The sequence below is a fragment of the Tamandua tetradactyla genome, chromosome 4 (genome assembly GCF_023851605.1).
Source record: "Tamandua tetradactyla isolate mTamTet1 chromosome 4, mTamTet1.pri, whole genome shotgun sequence".
NCBI classification, from domain to species: Eukaryota; Metazoa; Chordata; class Mammalia; order Pilosa; family Myrmecophagidae; genus Tamandua; species Tamandua tetradactyla.
Genome location: NC_135330.1, coordinates 143,519,188 through 143,538,999, shown reverse-complemented (window position 1 = coordinate 143,538,999; position 19,812 = coordinate 143,519,188). Strand labels below are relative to the sequence as shown.

Below are 19,812 nucleotides of genomic sequence, written 5' to 3'. Positions count from 1 at the left end.
TGATTGAGCACCTTAAGTACATGGAACTTTGTATAGGACGTGAGATTTTGTTGGTTTGTCCAGGTGATGCCCTGATGAATCCCAGAGTGATTTGATCAGTGAGTGGAAAAGTATTTGCAAAGTCCCCTTCGGGGAATGGTGAGAACGGGGGAAAACTCAACTTCCCCAAGCTGAATTCTTGATATTCTCACAAGCAGTGTGGACAACCAAAGCTGAGCCCCCAGTCTTGGGGTTTGTTCATATGAAGCTTAACCCCACAGGGGATAGGTCAAGCCTACTTAAAATTAAGCCTAAGAGTCACCCCTGAGAGAACCTCTTTTGTTGCTCAGATGTGGCCTCTGTCTCCAGCCAACACAGCAAGCAGGCTCACCACCCTCCCCCTGTCTACATGGGACATGACTACTAGGGGTGTGGATCTTCCTGGCAGCGTGGGACAGAAATCCCAGAATGAGCTGAGATTCAGCATCAAGGGATTGAGAAAAACTCTAGAATGAGCTGAGACCCAGCATCAAGGGATTGAGAAAACCTTCCCGACCAAAAGGGGGAACAGTGAAATGAGATAAAGGGTCAATGGCTGAGAGATTCCAAACCGAGTCGAGAGGTTATCCTGGAGGTTATTCTTATGCATTAAGTAGATATCACCTTGTTATCCAAGATGTAATGGAGAGGCTGGAGGGAACTGCCTGAAATGTAGAGCTGTGTTCCAGTAGCCATGTTTCTTGATGATGATTGTGTAATGATACAGCTTTCACAATGTGACTGTGTGATTGTGAAAACCTTGCATCTGATGCTCCTTTTATCTACCTTGTCAACAGATGAGAGGAACATATGGAATAAAAATAAATAATAGGGGGAACAAATGTTAAAATAGATTTAGTTTGAAATGCTAGTGATCAATGAAAAAGGGTCAGTAAGGGGTATGGCCTGTAAAATTTTTTTTTTTCTGTTTGTTATATTTTCTGTTGTCTTTTTATTTCTTTTTCTGAATTGATGCTAATGTTCTGGGAAATGATCATGATGATGAATATGCAACTATGTGATGATATTGTGAATTGCTGAGTGTATGTGTTGGGAATGTTTGTTTCTTGTAATTTTTTTTAATTAATAAAAAATTTAAAAAAAAAGAAATTCCTTTCACACATACTCTTTTCCTGGGTAAGCTCAAACCTGGTTGGAGCGAAAGATATTTTCTAATAACCCAGTAGCATAATTACTCAATCTATGAAAGTTTAACACATTATTCTGTCATGATAGACACCAATTATTTCTTTCCTTGGATAAGTAAGTAAGTATACAAATATTTTCCTGCTTTTTATTAAGAGAATTTGCCTTATTTTAGGAGAAGATAAGAGTGGGGGAAAAATTACACAGCAATTAATGGGTAAAAAGAACAATTTATTTTTTATAATCTTATTTATGCTCTCTATTACGTTTACTTTTATCAGCTAATAGATCGCATAGGCACAGACTGCTATGTCTAAATCTGGAGAAAAGAACCAGGATAGATTATCACTGATATGTGTCACAGTTCACTGTCTCTTCCCACTTCCCATAAAGGAAACTATCACAGGAATGAGGGAGGTGGAAAAATAGTAAAAAATTAAAAGAAACCCCAATTACACTCGAGTCCATGAAAATCAATTTCTTGGTGCAATTTTTTGCCTAAATAATTTCTCTACAGTTTCCCACTCCTTCCCATTCCCAATTTTCTCTTAATAGACAAGCAAATAAAAATAAAAAGACGGCCAAACTGCAACTCACCTTCACGTCCCCCTTTCAACGTGATATCTGAGGAGCAGCTTGTGAACGATCTAGACTCTAAAGAGTCCAAGCTCTCAAAGGAATCTTCTCTCTTATGGTTGCCTGGAGAAGTAGGAAATTCTCCGCGATCCGTGCACCAGGTATCGCCGTAGCCACTGTCCCTGCCACTTCTTTTCAAGCAGCTGGAGTCTTCAAGGGCCTAAAGAAATGTTTTTAAAAGAAGAGTAACTCAGCTTAAACTTCCAAAACTTTAATTAGTCATTACTTATTTGTTTACATAACTCAAGTTGTGCTTCATTTGATAGGTGAGTCAAGGAGCTTCCCTGTTGAATGAACCTAAGAAAAAAGGCTGATAAAAATCAGAATTAAATCTGTAGTTATTTATCGGGGATTGAGTCGAGTCCCCCACAAAGGGCATGTTCAGGTCCCAACCCCTGTTCCCGTGGGTGTGACTTATTTGTAAATAGCTCCTTTGAAGATGTTAGTAGTCAAGGTGTACCCCACCTGAATGAGGGGTGCCTTAATCCAATATAGCTGAAGGAAAATGGACACAGGTCCACCAGGAACAGCTAAAAGTTGGAAGTCAACAGACCCCAAGGGGAAAGAAGAGAATGCCATGTGCATAATCATGTGATAGAAAGGTCAAGAAACCCCAAAGATTGCCAGCAAGCCAAAGGATACTGAACACAGGAGAAGTAGGCCTTCTAACCTCTAAAACCTTGAGCCAATAAATTCCTGTTGTTAGGCCAACCCTTTGTATGGTATTTGTTTTAGCACAGAAAAACTAAAACTGTTTACTACAATTAACAACTTGGCACTCGTGTAACAATAGAAAGTATTCAACATTATTTACTAAGGTAATACTGTTTGTTCAACATTAAGGAAGGGGTAGAGTTTAAAAGAAATTAAAATTTTAAAAAATTTAGCTTTTTTTTTTCTTTTTTTTAAAGAGGGGCAGGGACAGCAGGCAAACCCTCCAAAAGATTATTATTTTCATTGATCATTAAATCTGTGCATTGTTGGCAGCTGGACAGTCTTCGTTGTTGAATCAAAAGACGCATACTTGTTTGCAGCCATATAAAACTTATTTTCCCTAGAGCTAAATAAAACATTTGTCTGGTTCATATAAGAGATTCATAGAAATATGGCTAAGGTTCACAATAGGTTTAGAAATTATACAGAACTTATTCTAAATAAGCATTTTTAAATGAACATTCCTCTGTGAAAGTTAATGGCAAAATATTATAAGTATTTTTGATTCTTTTTGTCTTTTTGAAATTAGGATTTAAATGAAATTTATAAAGCCCTTAGCACAGTGCTGACACATAGTAATCAATTAGTAGCTTGTTACTATTTAATTTTTTTAAAACAATGAATGTATTTTTGTCATGATAGTAAAAATCAGGACTATTAATGATAGTAAAAATCAGGAATATTACTTTCAAATGAGTCCACTAATACAAGCACAGTTTTTAAGATGTAGAAATTCTTAAGAACCAAATGTAAATTGGGAAACCTGATTAAATCATGGTTCAAATAAAAACAGTTACAAAAAATATTTGGAAGACAAATGGGAAATTTTGAAAACACTGGCTATTAGAGGATAATGGGGACTAATTATAAATTTTCTTACATATAATAGCCAATGTAGGTATACAGAATAATATTCTTTTGTTAAGAGATGCATACCGAACTATTTAGAAGTGAGATATCATGGTATCTGTAATTTATCTTGAAATGGTTAAGCAAAAATACTGTAGCGTAGATTAAGTTCTGAGAAAAAAAATTTTTTTTGAAAAGTGGACACTGGAGTTTATTTCTAGAATTTCTAGAATAACAAAAATTTTAACTGAACCAGATGGTGCATATTTTGTATTCATTGTACTATTATTTCAACTTTTACTTCGGAATACTTTCAATGTAAAAAAGTTGAAGAATGTTTAAAATGAATTAATTACACATTTGGGATTTCCTGTCAAATATCAGCTGTCTCAGTAACTTTGGGATTATACTGGATCCATCAGTTCATGGCTCAATTATTTGATAAGTGTTTGAAGCATCAATAAAGTGTAGTACATTTTAAGTGAGATTTCATATGCCTTAGATGTCAGACACCCAGGCATCAGAGCTGACTTCTGTCATGGAAATGCAGGTGCCTTCCTTGCATCTCCAGACACATGGAGAGAGTGGGGCTAGTGCTGTCATCACCAAAATATACCTCAAAAATAAAAAAAATAACTAAAAACTGAAGCTTTAGATCTTAGAAACTTTACTTTTAAATCAAAGCCTAAGAATTCTTATTGCAGTGAGATGGTGTCTGACCAAAGAAATAGTTATTGATGACAGGCTCATGAAAGAATCTGAGACTGAACTGGTACAGGTCTTTAAGGAGGACTTCACCTTGATGAGTCACCTAGAATGAGTCACAACCACCTTATAAGAAGACCCAGGTGTGACAGATATCCCAAGCATTTTTTCAATTGATATTCTGAATTGGCCATTAAGTATTATCTATGGAAAAATTTTGATACAGAAAAATGATTCTGATTTTAATAGAACTGATACAAAAGAGTATCAATAAGAGATAATCATATATCTTTTACAGCTATCCCCATTGCATAATAATGGAAAAATCTGCCACAACCATAGTCTTATCAGAAAATTATTTTTACTCACTCTAACTCTGACACTGGTGACAGGAAAAATCCCTTAATGAAGCATTTCTAGCCCAAACACTGTACAAGGAGCATTCGATCTGAGTCAGATGGTATCCTAAAATGGACCAAGGCTATAAAGGGAATGCTAATAAATGAACCAAAGTCCCACACTGTGTTAAACTGAATGTTCTCTCAGCAGAAATCACTGTAAGGCAAGGCTCTCCTGTGCCTGAAGCCCCCTGAACACTGCTCCAGCAGAGCCATCCTCTCCTGCATCACAGTCACCTGTCTGTTCCTCTGTCTCCAGCACAGGACTGTGAGCCTTAAGGAAGGATCCTTGGTTTGTGTGTGTGTTTTCTCAGGGCCTACTACGATGCCTGTGGCATGTTAATACTCAACTATTACCCGAATCAACTGATTCAAGCAATTTGAATAGAGTGCTATCAACTCCTTACAATTAAAAAACAAACAAAAAGCAAAATCTAAACCTTCTAGACTCTATAATCCCATCTCTCTATAATATTAATGGCTGGGCTCGGGCAAAACAGTTAAAGATCAGGAGAGACTTAAGGTGAGGTGGTCATTTTCATCCTGACCTAAAATTTCCACCTGCCAATCATGGTAATTTACATTATTGCACCTTTAGAATGTGTCAGGGATTAACATTAAATGCCTATTGATCACCCCCCCCCAAAAAAACCAAACAAACAAAAAGCAACTACTATTAACAAGAGGGTGATAAATTGCTTTAACTACAAATTTTCTTCTGAGCCCTACAAATTCCCTGGATAAATACCCCATAGAAAAGTTAGTATTCCCACGTGTACCTTTTATGAACGACATTTGGCAGAATCACTGTCAGTTTGGTGGCATGCAACTTTCCTCAAATGGCCGTAAAGGACATGTAAGCGCCCTAAATGCTGTCATGTCACTTTGATCCCAGGATGGGAAGAACAGACGAGTGTGTAAAGCAAAGATTCTGCCTCAACAATGTCATCAAGTTTCATTTAACATCTACTTTGGGAAACAGAAGCAATGTGGTACAACGGGGGGATGCTGGCATTAGAAATAGAATCACCCATGACAAAAACACTTCAAGATGAAGAAACTGAGTAACTTCTACATGTTTTAATGACCCTGGAAGTGCCTCTCTACTACAGGTTATTCTTCATAATGAGTACTGACACAGCGAAATTTTCTATTGTATAAAGCAGCTAATAAAGGAAGCAAACGAATAAATCATCAAGTTACCCAAAATAACTACACCCTGGAAACTGCTCTGAAATAGACTCACTCACTTTCTGGTGGTGGCATATAAAGCTAGAAAATGAATAGCAGTCCTCCCTACACAGCCTAATCCAGGAGCAAAGATAATTATAGCCACCATGTTTGTGAGAGATAGGAGAGGGAGGGGTAAGGGGATGGAGGGCTAGGGAGAGGAGGAGAAAGCAGTCTTAGTTATACAGATATACTTTTCTTACCTTAGTCAGGGCTTGTCCTAAGAGATTCTCAAATGCTTTCAAATTAAGATAGGGACCAATGTAGTAAGGGTTACTTTGTGCTTTTCTTCCCAGCCAGTACAATGTTATCAAAACCTTAAATTTAAAAAAGGGGGGTGGGGTGGGGCATGAAAAGACAAGATCAGTCTATTTAATAACTAACCACAAGCTCACATGCAGGTAAATCACTCCAGCTAACATACAACACATATTATTCTATGATCAAAAAATAGGACATTCTTTTTAATTTGTGGAAACAGAAACTAAAAATCTTAGTTATTTTTGCTAGATTTCCTTCTCTGTGCACGTACCCAGAACAAAAGCCCAGAGTCCAAGAGGTATTAATATACTCCACTAGTATATTTGAAGAAGGAAAATACTACGAAAGGAAAACAAAAATTAACTTTTAAAGCATTCAATATTTTTGTAACAAATTTAGAATGAACAGCTAAAATCATTAAATCTCAGCTTCCCCCATAGGGCTATTGAGTTCATTTTATTTTATAAAGCTGTGATCTGCTTAGAAATTCTTCCAATATACACAGAATATTAAAAATATTACACGTCTATATTGAGCAATTATCCAGAACTCTTAAAACATTCAGTGTTTCAGTGTGACTTCAGTAAATTAATAACAGAAAGAGACAGAGTATATCAGATATTTTTAAATCTGCTGCCTTATTACAAAACATGTAAGTAAAAATCTATTTATAAGGTTCTAGTAAAGAAAATATATCTTACATTTTTCACTCTCCTATTAGTCTCTTCTTGCCTATAGAGAAAAAAAGGAAGTTATCTATTAAGTAATAGCTATGAACTTTAGAGGATTAATTATTAACTAAAAGAAACTCATTTGTATTTTAAAACTCTATGAAAATTAATATCACCTGAAAGTTCAGAAACCTTAAACTGAACATTATCCATCTGAAGAAATTTTCCATATTCACTGATTAAATGAACTTTAATGGTCACTTTTCTATAAAAAGCAAGATTGTCCTTTACTCATTATTTTATTCATTATGGTCTGATTTCAAAACTACACTATTTGAATTTTTTTGGAATTTCATTTTTTTCCAGTGAGGAAAAAAAAAGCAATGTGTGCTCATGGTAAAAAAAAAAAAAAAAAGGGAAATGGGAGAAAAAAACTTTAAAATATCTTTTAAAAGGCAGCTTCATACCATGTTTTTTTCTCCATTGTTCACATGGTTTTTCACCAAAGACTCCTAGAGCAAATGGCTCAGAGATCACAAGTCTGCACATGTCAAAAGCAAAGTTTAAAAAAATAGGGTGAACTTCCATCTGAGGAGATTTTACTCTATTACAAGAATTAGGGGATTTTTGCTTACCTGTAAAAGGGCATGAAATTCATGGGAGAAGTTAAGAGGGGGTAGATGGCATCTCAATGTTGAAGAAGCAACATGAGTTACTTAACAAGGGGATGGGGCATCCTAAAATAATGCACTTCTCAGCATTAAAGACACTCAAAGAGCTTCAGTACGTCTGACTTCAGAAAGACTGTAGAAGCCTGAACTAGACAACTGCTCAGGTGGCTTTGGAGAGTAAGAGTCTATGCAAGAGAATATCTATTGTGAATAACAGCCTTTTTGTAAGATAAATTATACATACACGCATAAGTTTTATGTGTGTGTATATGCATATGTATACACACAGGCAGAGGAGACAAAATTCAACTTCGCTTTCAAAGATTCAGTGAGGAATCCATGACTAATCCTTTCCACAGAACAAACTGAAGTGAATCTACAGACATACATCTTCCACTCCCAACAAAAACATGTTAAAAATAAAATTCACAAACTCTCACACTACTGGTGGAAAAGTAAATTTGTAAAATCACTTAAACTCTTCCCTGTTTGGCAGTATCTATTCAAGCTGAATATATACAGCTCCGATGACTCAGTAATTGCACTCCCAGGTATACACACAACAGAAATGCTCATGTATATTCACCAAATGACATATGACAGACTGTTTGTAGCAGCACTATTCATAATATTCAAAAGACTGGAATCTACGTACATGTTTTTAAGAGTAGAAAGAATAAATTGTGGGATATCCACACAATGAAATATCATGTGGCAATGAGAAGGAACTACCTGCAACTATACAGATCGATAGCCAGGCACGAAAGACTACAGGTTGATTACTCTGTTCCTATAAAGCACAAAAACAGGCAAAACAAATACATGCTGTTAGAATTCAGGATAGTGGATTTCTCTTGTGGGGAGAATGGTCACATTGATTAGAAGAAGATGATGGAGTTTCTAGGTCACGGACAGTATCTTATATTTTGATCAGGAAGCTGTCTACCCAAGTGTCTTCAGTTTCTAAAAATGTTTGTGTACTTATGGTATTCATGCTTTCTCTATGTACTTCAAAGAAAGTGAATAAAGACAATATATTTCACAGCCCAAGTGTTCAAACAATAGCTTATCTCTTGAGTACAGAGAATACATCTTCTAAAAATCAGTAGCATTTAATTTCGAAAGTGGTAACCAGGAAAAAAAATCACTAGAAACCAACAATGAAAAATAACACAAAGTCATATACATGTCCCTTTACAGATTAATATCCAACATATACACCTGAAATATTACATATGCCAAAACATAAAAGAACTCTCAATACCCAATGCAAAGGATGTACTGGATTTCAAATCATCATGATATTAATATTCAATGCAAAGCATGGCATTTCTATCAAAAGTAAACTCGCACAAGATACAAGAGACGTGAACCCCAGATCTCCTTCCCACTGCACCTTTCCACTGCCCTCTATAAAGATTTCTAATCCAACACACTCATTCACTTTCTTACTTTATATTTTTATAAAACAATCATCAGATGTAAAACATATGCCCTATTTTGTGATAAATATTCACAAGTATCATTGACCTTGGCATTCATTATAATCTTTCACTTGCTTCGTATTCCCATCTAAGTATGAGCAATTATAACATGCTTTGGACACAGTGATTCATAGACCAGCCAGATTAGTGTCCTATCATTGAAATATAATGCCAGGAATTCCAGTAGTAAATGATTTGTTGGGATAAACAGAGATCCCTCTCTGACACAGGAACACTGCATGGAAGTCAGTAATCAGATGGCTCTTTTGCCTGCCGTGGCCGCAGGAGGCACAATCCCAGAGCCCTTGAAACAGAACAAGGGCAGGAGCAGAGGAAGAGCTCATGGCAACACAGACTCTCTTTAAGCCAACCCAGTTACCACACAACCCACTGGAATCCAAAATAAAGCAGCCCTATCTCCAGAGCTGGATAATTCCTCCCTAACAAATATTTCCATAGCCGAGATAGAGAATGCTATGTTTAAGAGCATGGGCTCACAAGTATAAAGTTATGATATTGTAAGCCACTGATTGGATACCATGTATGCAACGTTTGTATGCTAACTTTTAGCAATAAAAATATTTAAAAAATAAAAAAGAACATGGGTTTTGGAGTTAGATCTGAGTCCCTAGGTTCATTTGAGCAATTTACTTAACTCAAAGCTTCAGCTTCCTCCTGGATGAACTGCGGATAAATGCACCCTATCTCAGCGGACTAGGTGGAAATGAACAAATGCTTTAGCGGAGTCCTTAGCCTCAGGGTGAAGAGCTCATTCAAAAGCAGCTATCATTATTAGACTCTAAGGTGTGTGAGGGCAAGGCCTGTCTTATTCATCACTCTACCCACAAAGGTTTTTTATGAGGCCACACCGGACCACAATGTTTAAAATGGCAACCAGTCCACCCAACATTCTCTGATGCCCAACCCTGATTTATTTCTAAATTTATAATCATCTACTAGGCGTGGTTATTTACTTTTTGTCTCGCCTCCAAAAGAATCCAAAAAAGATTTTTGCAAGTTTTGTTCCCTGCCATATCCCAAGGGTCTTAAAACAGGGTTGACTTTGACTGCTTGGCAGGCACAAAAAAAATACTCATTTAAAAATGCCTGGCATACTGCACAGCACACAGACGCTCTCATATATTGGTCAAATACATTTACTTAGCTTATAAAAATGTAAGTTAGGAAGAAAAATTCTGAATTGATTAAAGTTTGGAGATTTTGGTAACTATTCATATGCTGTTTAAGGGAACAGTTAAATTTTATTAGCTTACTTTAAAATACAGCTAATTTTGACTGAAATTGTACTGATTACACTTCCCATTTATAACTTTAAAATTGCAATAAAAGAGTATTTTTTATAACCACACATCAATAGCCAACACACCATTCCCAAAGACATACATACAAAAGCAAAGACAACTTCCAAGCACGTGGGTTCTAAGTTTAAGCGCAATGAAAAGGCTTCACAGCAGAGTTCTAAAAGACAAAAGACAAAAAAACTTACCTGCCTTGAAATCCATTTTCACCATTTAAAGGGGTAGAGATGAAAGTATCAACAGTATGAAAAACAATGATTATGTTGAATATACTGACCTCCTTCCATGTAGGAATCATACAAAAAAAATTTTTTTGGGGGGGTGGTGGTGGTGCATGGTCCAGGAATCAAACCTGGGTCTCCTTCATGGAAGGCAAGCATTCTACCACTGAACCACCAGTGCACCCCATATATTAATTTTTAAATATTAAGTTTAATATTCAATAAATTGCAAGTAAAACAGATATAATCTTCTACTCCATCAAAGGAATAGCTCCTGGAGCAGAAGATAAATGTCCCTGACTGTGCTGGCTTGAAAGGATATATGTACGCTAGAAAAGTCATGTTTTAACCCTAATTCCATTTTGTAAAGGCAGCCGTTTCTTCTAATCCCTGTCCAGCACTGTATGTTTGAAACTTTAATTAGATTATCTCCCTGGAGATGTAACTCAATCAAGAGTGGTTGTTAAAATGGATTAGATGGAGATGTGACTTCACCCATTCAGGTGGGTCTTGATTACTTTACTGGAATCCTATAAAAGAGAGATTCTGAGAGAGCAGAGAATGACATAGCCACAAGAAGCAGAGTCCACCAGCGAGCAACCTCTGAAGATGAAGAAAGAAAATGCCTCCCAGGAAGCCTCATGAACAGGAAGCCAGGAGAGAAAGCTAGCAGATGATGCTGTGTTTGCCACGTGCCTTTTCAGATGAGAGAGAAACCCTGAACTTCATCGGCCTTCTTGAACCAATCTCTGGATGCCTTAGTTGGACATTTCTGTAGACTTGTTTTAATTGGGACATTTTCTCTGTCTTAGAACTGTAAACAAGAAACTTATTAAATTCCTTTTTAAAAGCCATTCCGTTTCTGGTATATCACATTCCAGCAGCTAGCAAACTAGAACACTGATAGACCTATGAACTTCCTGTCAGAGATTAGGAAAAAAGGAATCACAAATTCACAAGTGAACCCACTGATGAAAACATCCATCTCTAATCACCCTATCCAAAGAGCTGTTAGGTATATTTAGAGCTAGGAAGCTCTAGATCTGATTTTCCTTTCCTTATTCAGAGATATTTTTAAACACCAGTACAAAATCATCAGTCAAGAAATAGCATATCTAACCAAAGGACCTGGGAAATAAAAGCCAAGTAGGTGCTCTAGCTCTTTTCATAAGATACCATGCCAGCTCCTTCTGTGAGGACAAAGCACTGCTAAGGAAGCCAGGTTCTGGGGTCAACCTTCTGGTATGAATTCTGGCTTCATTTTCATTAGCTATAAGAAGAACTTGGTCACATTACTTAACTCTGTCTCCATATGCTCCCCTGTAAAAAGGGTACTGTGTCATCAGGCTTAAATGTGAGGCTTCAACGAGAAACTTAAAAAGCGCTTAACATAAGCAGAAACAAATAAATGAGACATTTCAAGGTATTTTCTAATACTCCATCTCAACCAACAGTACTGGGGGTGGGGGGTGTGTGGTCAGTGGCTAGGTCAAGTTCTCTCCCACAAAAAGTCTTCCCCCCAGAAAAGATATCTCTGTGAAACAGAAGTCAGGACACTCATAAGGTACTTTTCCTTATGCTCTTGCCATGGACGACTTTGAATAAGAAATTATTTCTAGAATAAGGTGAAACAAAGGGCAAGGCAAACTGTCTTGGCATTACCAACACTGTCTAAACACCCATGCTGGCACCAAGCCAGCCCTCCCCACCCATTCCTGGTCTACTGATGCCTGTACTGGCCAAATGACCTTAAATTTCCCAAAGCTCAAAATATGAGGAAAAATGTGCCTTTGCAGCCAAAATCTATCCCCCTCACATCTGATGCACAGTTGGAAACAAAATGCTGTCGGGTGAGACTGTAGCTATAAGTGTTCTAGGGCTGCAAGAAAAATATTTCCAATTCCTTCGGTTTATCTAAACAGCTAACTCTGGGTCCATGTGCATGTATCCACTGCAGCTTTGCATATTGTCCCCTCTGATGGACTGCAGAGAGCTGGAACCATCCTTGACTCATAGTTGTATCCTCAGAGTCAAACATAAGACCTGGCCAAATGCAATCCAACATTTAAATGTCTGCACAGGTTACCCAGAAGCTGCTCACAGAACCAGCTTAGCAAATCACGGACAAAAACGGATAGAGGAAATCTTCCCCCAAATAAGAATAAACCTTCATAGGATGGAATCCCACTTCTCTTTTTACCTTCTTTTGCTATATCTTGGTGTCCCTTCTCCTCAGGGTACCAACAGTTTTCATGTGCAACAATGGAAGGTGCAATCTCCCCACACTCCAATGCACTATCATAATCCCCTGAGAGCTGAATACTCCATGCCCCAAAGTCATCTCTTCTCCCCAAACCCCAGCCTCCATCCTATCCAAGCCAACCCCAGTTCTCTGACTGAAACTTTTTACTGGAAACATGAATGATAAATAACATGCTGGAATTTCTGATAGAGAGTAGGATATTTCTGCCTCAGGTGCCCCACAGCACAGAAAAAGAGTGAAGACAAGTATTAATAAAATAAAAAAATCTTGGCCCCAATCGCCACCACCTCAAGACTCCAGCCCAGGGCTTTCTGGCTCACGAGGAATCTGGATTTGTACAAGAGACTCAAGTAAGCTTCCTACCCACTCAGTCTCCTCTGTACAACACCTACTCATCCTTAGTCCTACCCCTAATCCTATAGATTCTTTGCTCAAGTCAACCCAGTGTAATCTTACACCGTGTTTCCTCTCTCCAACATCAACTGTGCCTCCCCCAGCCTCTATTTCCTGAGACTACTTCCCATAGCAAGGGGTGGATTCTTCCCAGAGACCCAACCCTTAAAAGGCCGGTTCCTGCCCTGCCCTGCCCTGGGTGGCACCAGCTGACCTGGCCTCTTAGGAAACTGGGTTGATGTGAGAGGGAACAAGGTTCACTAGATACTTGGTCCCTTTCCAAACCACTAAGTAATCTCTGTTCTGCAGTTGTTGCTCATGCAGTTCGGCCACCTGTTCACAACTTAAAAAAAAAAAAGAAAAAGAATGTGGGTCCTGAATCATGACTTCATAAGAATACACAAGAAGAAATAGTACATGAACAGCAGCATCTGGTGTAAATCTGTCAGACATGCGTGCGGTAAGGGAGAAGGCATGTGTGTGGTAGTGGGAAGCAGCAGAGATGATTCAAAGCAGATGCTCTTCGAGCAACACAGCAAAGGCATCATGTTTACATACAAAACAAGATGGTCTGCCTCCAAAGAGGAGGAAGTCTAGAAGCCCTGAGAAATCCTAAAGATACTAAGATGAAAATGCAAGAAACCATCATGAGAAAACTTCTAACATGACTGTCTCTAAGGAAACAGCCCATTTTTAAATTAAAAATGTAAGAATCAAAGAAGGAATTTAGGAATATTTCAGAAAATGGCTCCCTTCTATTAATGGAAGTTCTACTTTTCTATTAATGGAAGCTCATCCATTGCAATGTTTAAAATAGAACACATACCCCCACCTTTCTCTAATTCCTGTGTTAGACAAAGGAAAAATGTGAATAAAAGAAGGTAAAGATGAATTCTCAGAATATGTCACTTGCTCTCTCCTTCACTCAAAAACTAAGCTGCATTAAAGAGAAAGGTAGGAAATTGGTTATCTTCCTTCCTTTCCTCCTATCTCCATCTCTAAAAATGAAACTGCACTCCATCTGACAACCTTACAGGGAAGCTAGGAACATGTGACTCATAGGTTTCAGTCTGCCATTGTTATAAAATGTAGCTCTACCTGATTATTGTGGAAACTATAAAAATGACACTCAAGAAAATAACACCGTACCTGGAGATAATTAGTGAGCACAAATACATAAACTTGATAATTTCTATACTTACCTATGTGAGAAAAAAACTTAGAAATTCAACAGTTTTTGCCCTTAGCAACATAATGCTTATTTCAAACACAGCTAATGAATAAGAGCCGTCTTGCTAAAAATAAGCTTGTTATTAAATTTCACACCCTTACCACACACTACTAAGAATAGCGAAGTTTCACTTAAAGGAAAAAAACACATGTACTCGAAGACACTGGTACACAGTCCCTCTTAAAATAATGATGTCAAAGAGTGCTGCCGCCGGAGCCGAAAAGCTGGTTCGATTTCTAACTCCTTCAACCAGAGACTCTTTATTACTACTCCTTTTCTACTTTATGTAATATGCTTGCTATTATGTAAAATTGATTTCACAACTGAGTTCATACATGTATCCCTTTTAAATGGCAACCCAAAATTGTAGTGTATGTTAAGAAAATTACTTATTGCAGAATTTAGTGTTCATTATGTAAGATCTATATATTAAACGAAGTCATGAGTTTGTTCACTTATATAAAATGTGTTGAAGGAGAAGCTAAAGGGGGTGTCAGCTAAATAAACTTACCCATCATTTTAGTTCTACATGCAACAATAGTAGGTAGCAACAGCAATGAAATGAGTGGGTTTTTGGTTTTAAACAAGTCTGAAACACCTAACAGACAAAGTAGAAATGTTGAGTAGGCAATTCATGGTTAGGCACACAACTAAGATGTTAAAGACAGAAATAAGATTGGAGATACAACTTGGGGAGTTTTGTTAGTATAGAAATGAACCATAAAACCTTAAGACTAAATGAGAGTACCTAGAAAATAAGTATAGATAGGAGAAAAGAGGTCTGAAAACTGGGCCCTGGGACACTCCACAAGGTCGCTTTACCTAACCATCATCTTATCTCACAAGTGCATGCGCACATGCACACACACCCCCACACCCCAACACACACTCAATTACTAATTACTTCTCAAAGGAAGAAAAAGAGTGAAGACAAGTATTAATAAAATAAAAAAATCTTGTCAAAGCCACTGATGTTCCTGATGACATAATTCAAGAGAATGCTACAGGATTTAACAAATGAGAAACATTATGATAATGATGTTTCTTTTAGTCTTCAGTGTCTTGGAGCAGCTAGAAGGAAATTTCTAAAATTGTGGAACCAAACTCTGAAATCTATTCAATTAATCGTTGCAGTGTACTCTGAAATTATTTCATACATGTTATTTTTCACAATAAAAATTAGAATAATTAACAGTGACATTGTCATATTCTTGTATTAATTGCAACAAAGGCACTGTACTAATTCTAAATATCAATAATAGGGGGATATAAAGGGTATGGGGACTCTTTTCTTTGGAAGAATTGAGAATGTTCTCACATTAACTATAGTGGTAAATGAATCACTATGTGATTATAACAAGAACCATTGATTGTACACTTAGAATGGATTACATGGTATGTGAATAAAAATAATAGGTTGATAAGGAATATGGGTTGTTTTGGGTTTTCTTTTTTATTCTTCTTTTTTTTGAGTAATGAAATGTTCTAAAATTGATTGCAGTGATGCATGCACAACTGTGTGATGATATTGTGAGCCACTGATTGCATGCTTTAGATGGATTATATGGTGTGTGAATATATCTCAATAAAATTGCATTACAAAAAAGAGAGAGAGAGAATATTGAACTAGACATCTCAAGTGTTCTTCTAGCCTTTTGAGCTCATGCTCAGCAAAGCCAACATGAAATTCAACTCTAAGTACAAATCTCTTGGCCTTCAGGATCACGGTATCGGAATAGCAATAATGTACAGGTGACGTATTCTGGTTCAAGGTCAGTGTTCTTCAAACTGAGTATAGGGAACATAAGAATCTTGCAAGATTTTAAAAGGACCTGAGGTCAAAAGAATTTAAAAAGTACTACATATTATATTTTTTTCTTGAATATATGCAATAACCAAGTAAAGTTCTGAGAAGTCCTGTAACAAGAGACCTATTTTATTTATACTTTGAAAAATTCACTTTTTCACTATTTGTTTTGGCAGAACAGTAATTAAAATCTTGAGGGACACAGTTTGAAACAGAAGACAGTTGAAAATATTTTATTAGGTCCTACTTTATGCTTAATTATATAGTCTATATCATTAATAGTTATAACAATCACTGCCTTTATTAAGTACTTTACATCAATCATTATGTTGAATGCTCTATGTCGTTACTTTTTTTCAGTCCACATGACAATCTAACGATTTAGAGATTAGGAAATTAAGAATCCAAAAGTTTAAGAAACTTTCCCCAAGGCAACCAAATTATTAATACTTGCTTGGATCCAAGGAATTCCCCAAGACCCTCTTTTCATATTAGAGCAATCACAAATTCTTTCAACCTTAAAATATTCTTTAAATGATTTACTTCCTTCTTAATCCTGAAATTGTTTCTCTAATATCCTTAAATAAAACTGTCTCTCAATATTCCTTCAAAGTATTGGTTGAAAACCTATATATGGCAACAACCATAACAATAATCCTGCCTCAATCTGCCTCACAAAGAAACGACAGAAATTCCCCATTGCTGTCTTTTCTGACAAAATTTAAATGTTCCACTATCTTGCATGTATAATCCATTATGCAATTCCACAGATGGAAAATTGTCAAAGTACTTTTTTTTTGTATGTTGTATGGCGGGGGTTACATTTCTTTTATTTTTTTTTTCCATGTGACTAACCCCTTATTGCAGCACCACTTGCTGAATTTTTGTTTGTTTGGGTTTTTGTTTGTTTGGGAAGTGCATGGGCCGGGCCAAAGTACTTTTTAAATGACTTCTTTCTAAGTAAATGCCATCATCATCATAATATTCATAGCAAGAGATAAACTGCAAAGTATAGGTTTCCTATACTTTACCATTACCGAGCCTTAATGGTATGGTTTCTGCAAAACAAGTACCCACATACTATCAATAAATAATATCATTTATATTATTAATATTAATAAAAGATTAAATGGGAAAATCTTTTGGTTAGTTCTCTGAGGGTAAATTTTCTTATCTTAAAGAAATAAAGTTAATATATACCTTTAGGGTTGTGAATATTAAATATATTTAAAGTTCCTAGCATTTAAACACTTATTTCCTTCCTGATGTACATGAATATACTCTGTAAAACATAAGATGGTATAAATTGTTCTTTGTAGGTTATATTATGGTACCAATTTCTTTGCTGTAAATTAAATTGCTATATGTGTATATAATAGAAATCCCATGTCAAAATTATGCATACCAAACTATTTATTCACATAACACATTCAGAAACCTCCATATTACTTAATTATTCTCCCAGCTTATCAGTAAGACGTGCTTCAGAAATTTAATTTCAACTTTGGGTAATATCAGTCTCCTACTCCCTTTCCGCCAAAAAACAAAGCCCTTATGTTTTATGTCACAAGTCATTCTAGCCCTAACTTTTGACTGCTCCATGAGTCTCTCTTTATCTAATGTTTTCTGAAGCAATCCCAAAATAGAAAAAAAATACATTTTCCACAATTTTATATATTCCAAAGGCATATAGAGGTGATACAACTGTAGAACAGGGTTTCTTACCCTCAGCAATATTAACATTTTGGATCACAAAATTCTTTGTTGTGGGTGCTGTTCTGTGCACTGTAGGATGTTTAACAGCATTCCTGACCTCTACCCACTGAGTACAAGTAGCACTCCCCACTCCTGTCATGACAAGCAGAAATGTTTCTAAACATTGGCCAAGTATCCACTGGTGGGCAAAACCACCCTTGATTGAGAACCAGTGTTTTAGAGGATCTAAGAATTTGACTCCTCTAGCCAAGTAAAGCACATGGGAACAAATTAGCTGAAAAAGTCATTAAATATTGCAATCTAGAAAAAAGATGTCAAATGCAGGAATAACACAAGCAGCCAAACAAGGACTATACACTTGAGAAGTTAATGAAAAACGTATTGTCAGATCAAAGGTAAAGAAATAACTCAGGACCTAAGTCATAGTAAATGCTCAGTAAATATAAACATTGTAAGAATTACAGGTTGGTATAGCTAGGAGCTCAACATTCACATTATCTTGGAAAAACTCATTCAACCGCACATGATGCTCAGGTTTAAAGAGGTAGATAATGATGTGATGTGTCTACAAGCCAAGACAGCCAAAGGCTCCAGGATTACCAGAAGCTGGAAAAAAATGAGGAAGAATCCTTTTGAAGAGAACATCAATCTGCCAACTCCTTGATTTTGGAAGTAGAGCCTCCAGAATTATGACGGAAAAAATTTCTGTTGTTTAAACCACTCAGACTGTGGTACTTTGTTATGACGACTCTAAGAAACTAACATAGTCTCCCAAGATTTCTGTGTCCTAATCCCCAGAATCTGTGAGTGTTAATTTGTGTATCAAAGGGGACTCTGTAAATGTGATTAAGGTAAGGACCTTAAAATGGGGAGATAATCATGAATAATCCAGACAGGCACTAAGTGAATTTAAAAAAATGTCCTTATAAGAGGGAGGCAGAAGGAGATTTGACCATAAAACAGGAGAGGTCAATGTGACCATGAAAGCAGAACTTGGAGTGATGTCACTACAAGCCAAGGAAGGCTAGCAGCCTCTAGAGGTAGAAGAGGCAAGGAACAGATTCTTCCCTGGGCCTCCAGAAGGAACCAACTCTGGGGACACCCTGATTTTAGTTCCTTAACACTCATTTGGGATATCTGATCTCCAGAACTGTATGAGAATAAATTTGTATTGTTTTAAGCCACTAAATTTGCAGTAATGCATCACAGTGGAAACAGGAAACTAATACAACTACTTACTACCAGTACTGCTGGAAGCATTTCTTATGCAGCTTACCTTTACACCTAAAATGTCCTATATTTAGTGTTATCCCCATTTTACAGATGTGAAACCGAAGCTTAATGAAATCAAGTAATTTTCCACAAGCTACCCTTCTTATATGGTCATAATTAAAACCCAAATCTGTCTAACCTAAAAGCCCACTCTTAACATATGAGTATTACTTGTCTAAAAAAAAAAAAATGAGGCACCCACTCCTTATTCTCTATTTTAACCCTCATCCATGGATGGATTTCCAAGTTTTTACCACTGCTAGTAACACTACCTGTATTTAATTTGTGTCAGTAACTCAGAGAGTTCTGCAGCTCTGAAAGTCAGTATTACATAATACAGCAACTGTTAAAGAAGCTAAAAAAGAGATGAGATTCAGGGGTGCAAGGGAAGTCCAATGGTAGAATTCTCATCTGCCATGCAGGAGACCCAGGTTTGATTCCTGGCCCATGCACTTTCCAAAAACAAACAAGGAAACACTCAAACAAAAAACAAAAATTCCTAAAAGGTGCTGCAAGTAACAGGATAGTCACATGGAAAAAGAATGAGATGTGACCCCAGCATACAAAAATTAAAAAGAGAGAGATGAGATTCCAATTAGAAATATGAATGAAATGGACCTGGCTAAGACTAAGATAAATCAGAACACAGGGTAAAGAATTATTATCTGTATTTTAAAACTTCAAATTCTGAATGAAACCAAAGGAAGAGATGTTTATTGGGTCCAAAATCTAGATTTTTATAGCACACTGTCTAATTTAACCTCTCCGGTCAATTTATTAAACAACCTAATTACATGGAACCTAGAG

At 36.6% G+C, this 19,812-nt stretch overlaps 1 protein-coding gene across 16 annotated transcripts in view; it reads right to left on the bottom strand.

Annotated features, from left to right (window-relative positions):
* Window positions 1-19,812, bottom strand: part of LMO7 (LIM domain 7) — a 220,866-nt gene that overhangs the window by 53,854 nt on the left and 147,200 nt on the right. For all 16 annotated transcript variants that reach the window (XM_077158436.1, XM_077158451.1, XM_077158445.1 and 13 more), the window contains 3 exons: window positions 6,659-6,689; window positions 5,900-6,013; window positions 1,762-1,960 (listed from right to left, as the gene is read on the bottom strand). In XM_077158436.1, the coding sequence (XP_077014551.1) occupies window positions 1,762-1,960; window positions 5,900-6,013; window positions 6,659-6,689 (344 nt within the window). The remainder of the gene's footprint in view (window positions 1-1,761; window positions 1,961-5,899; window positions 6,014-6,658; window positions 6,690-19,812) is intronic.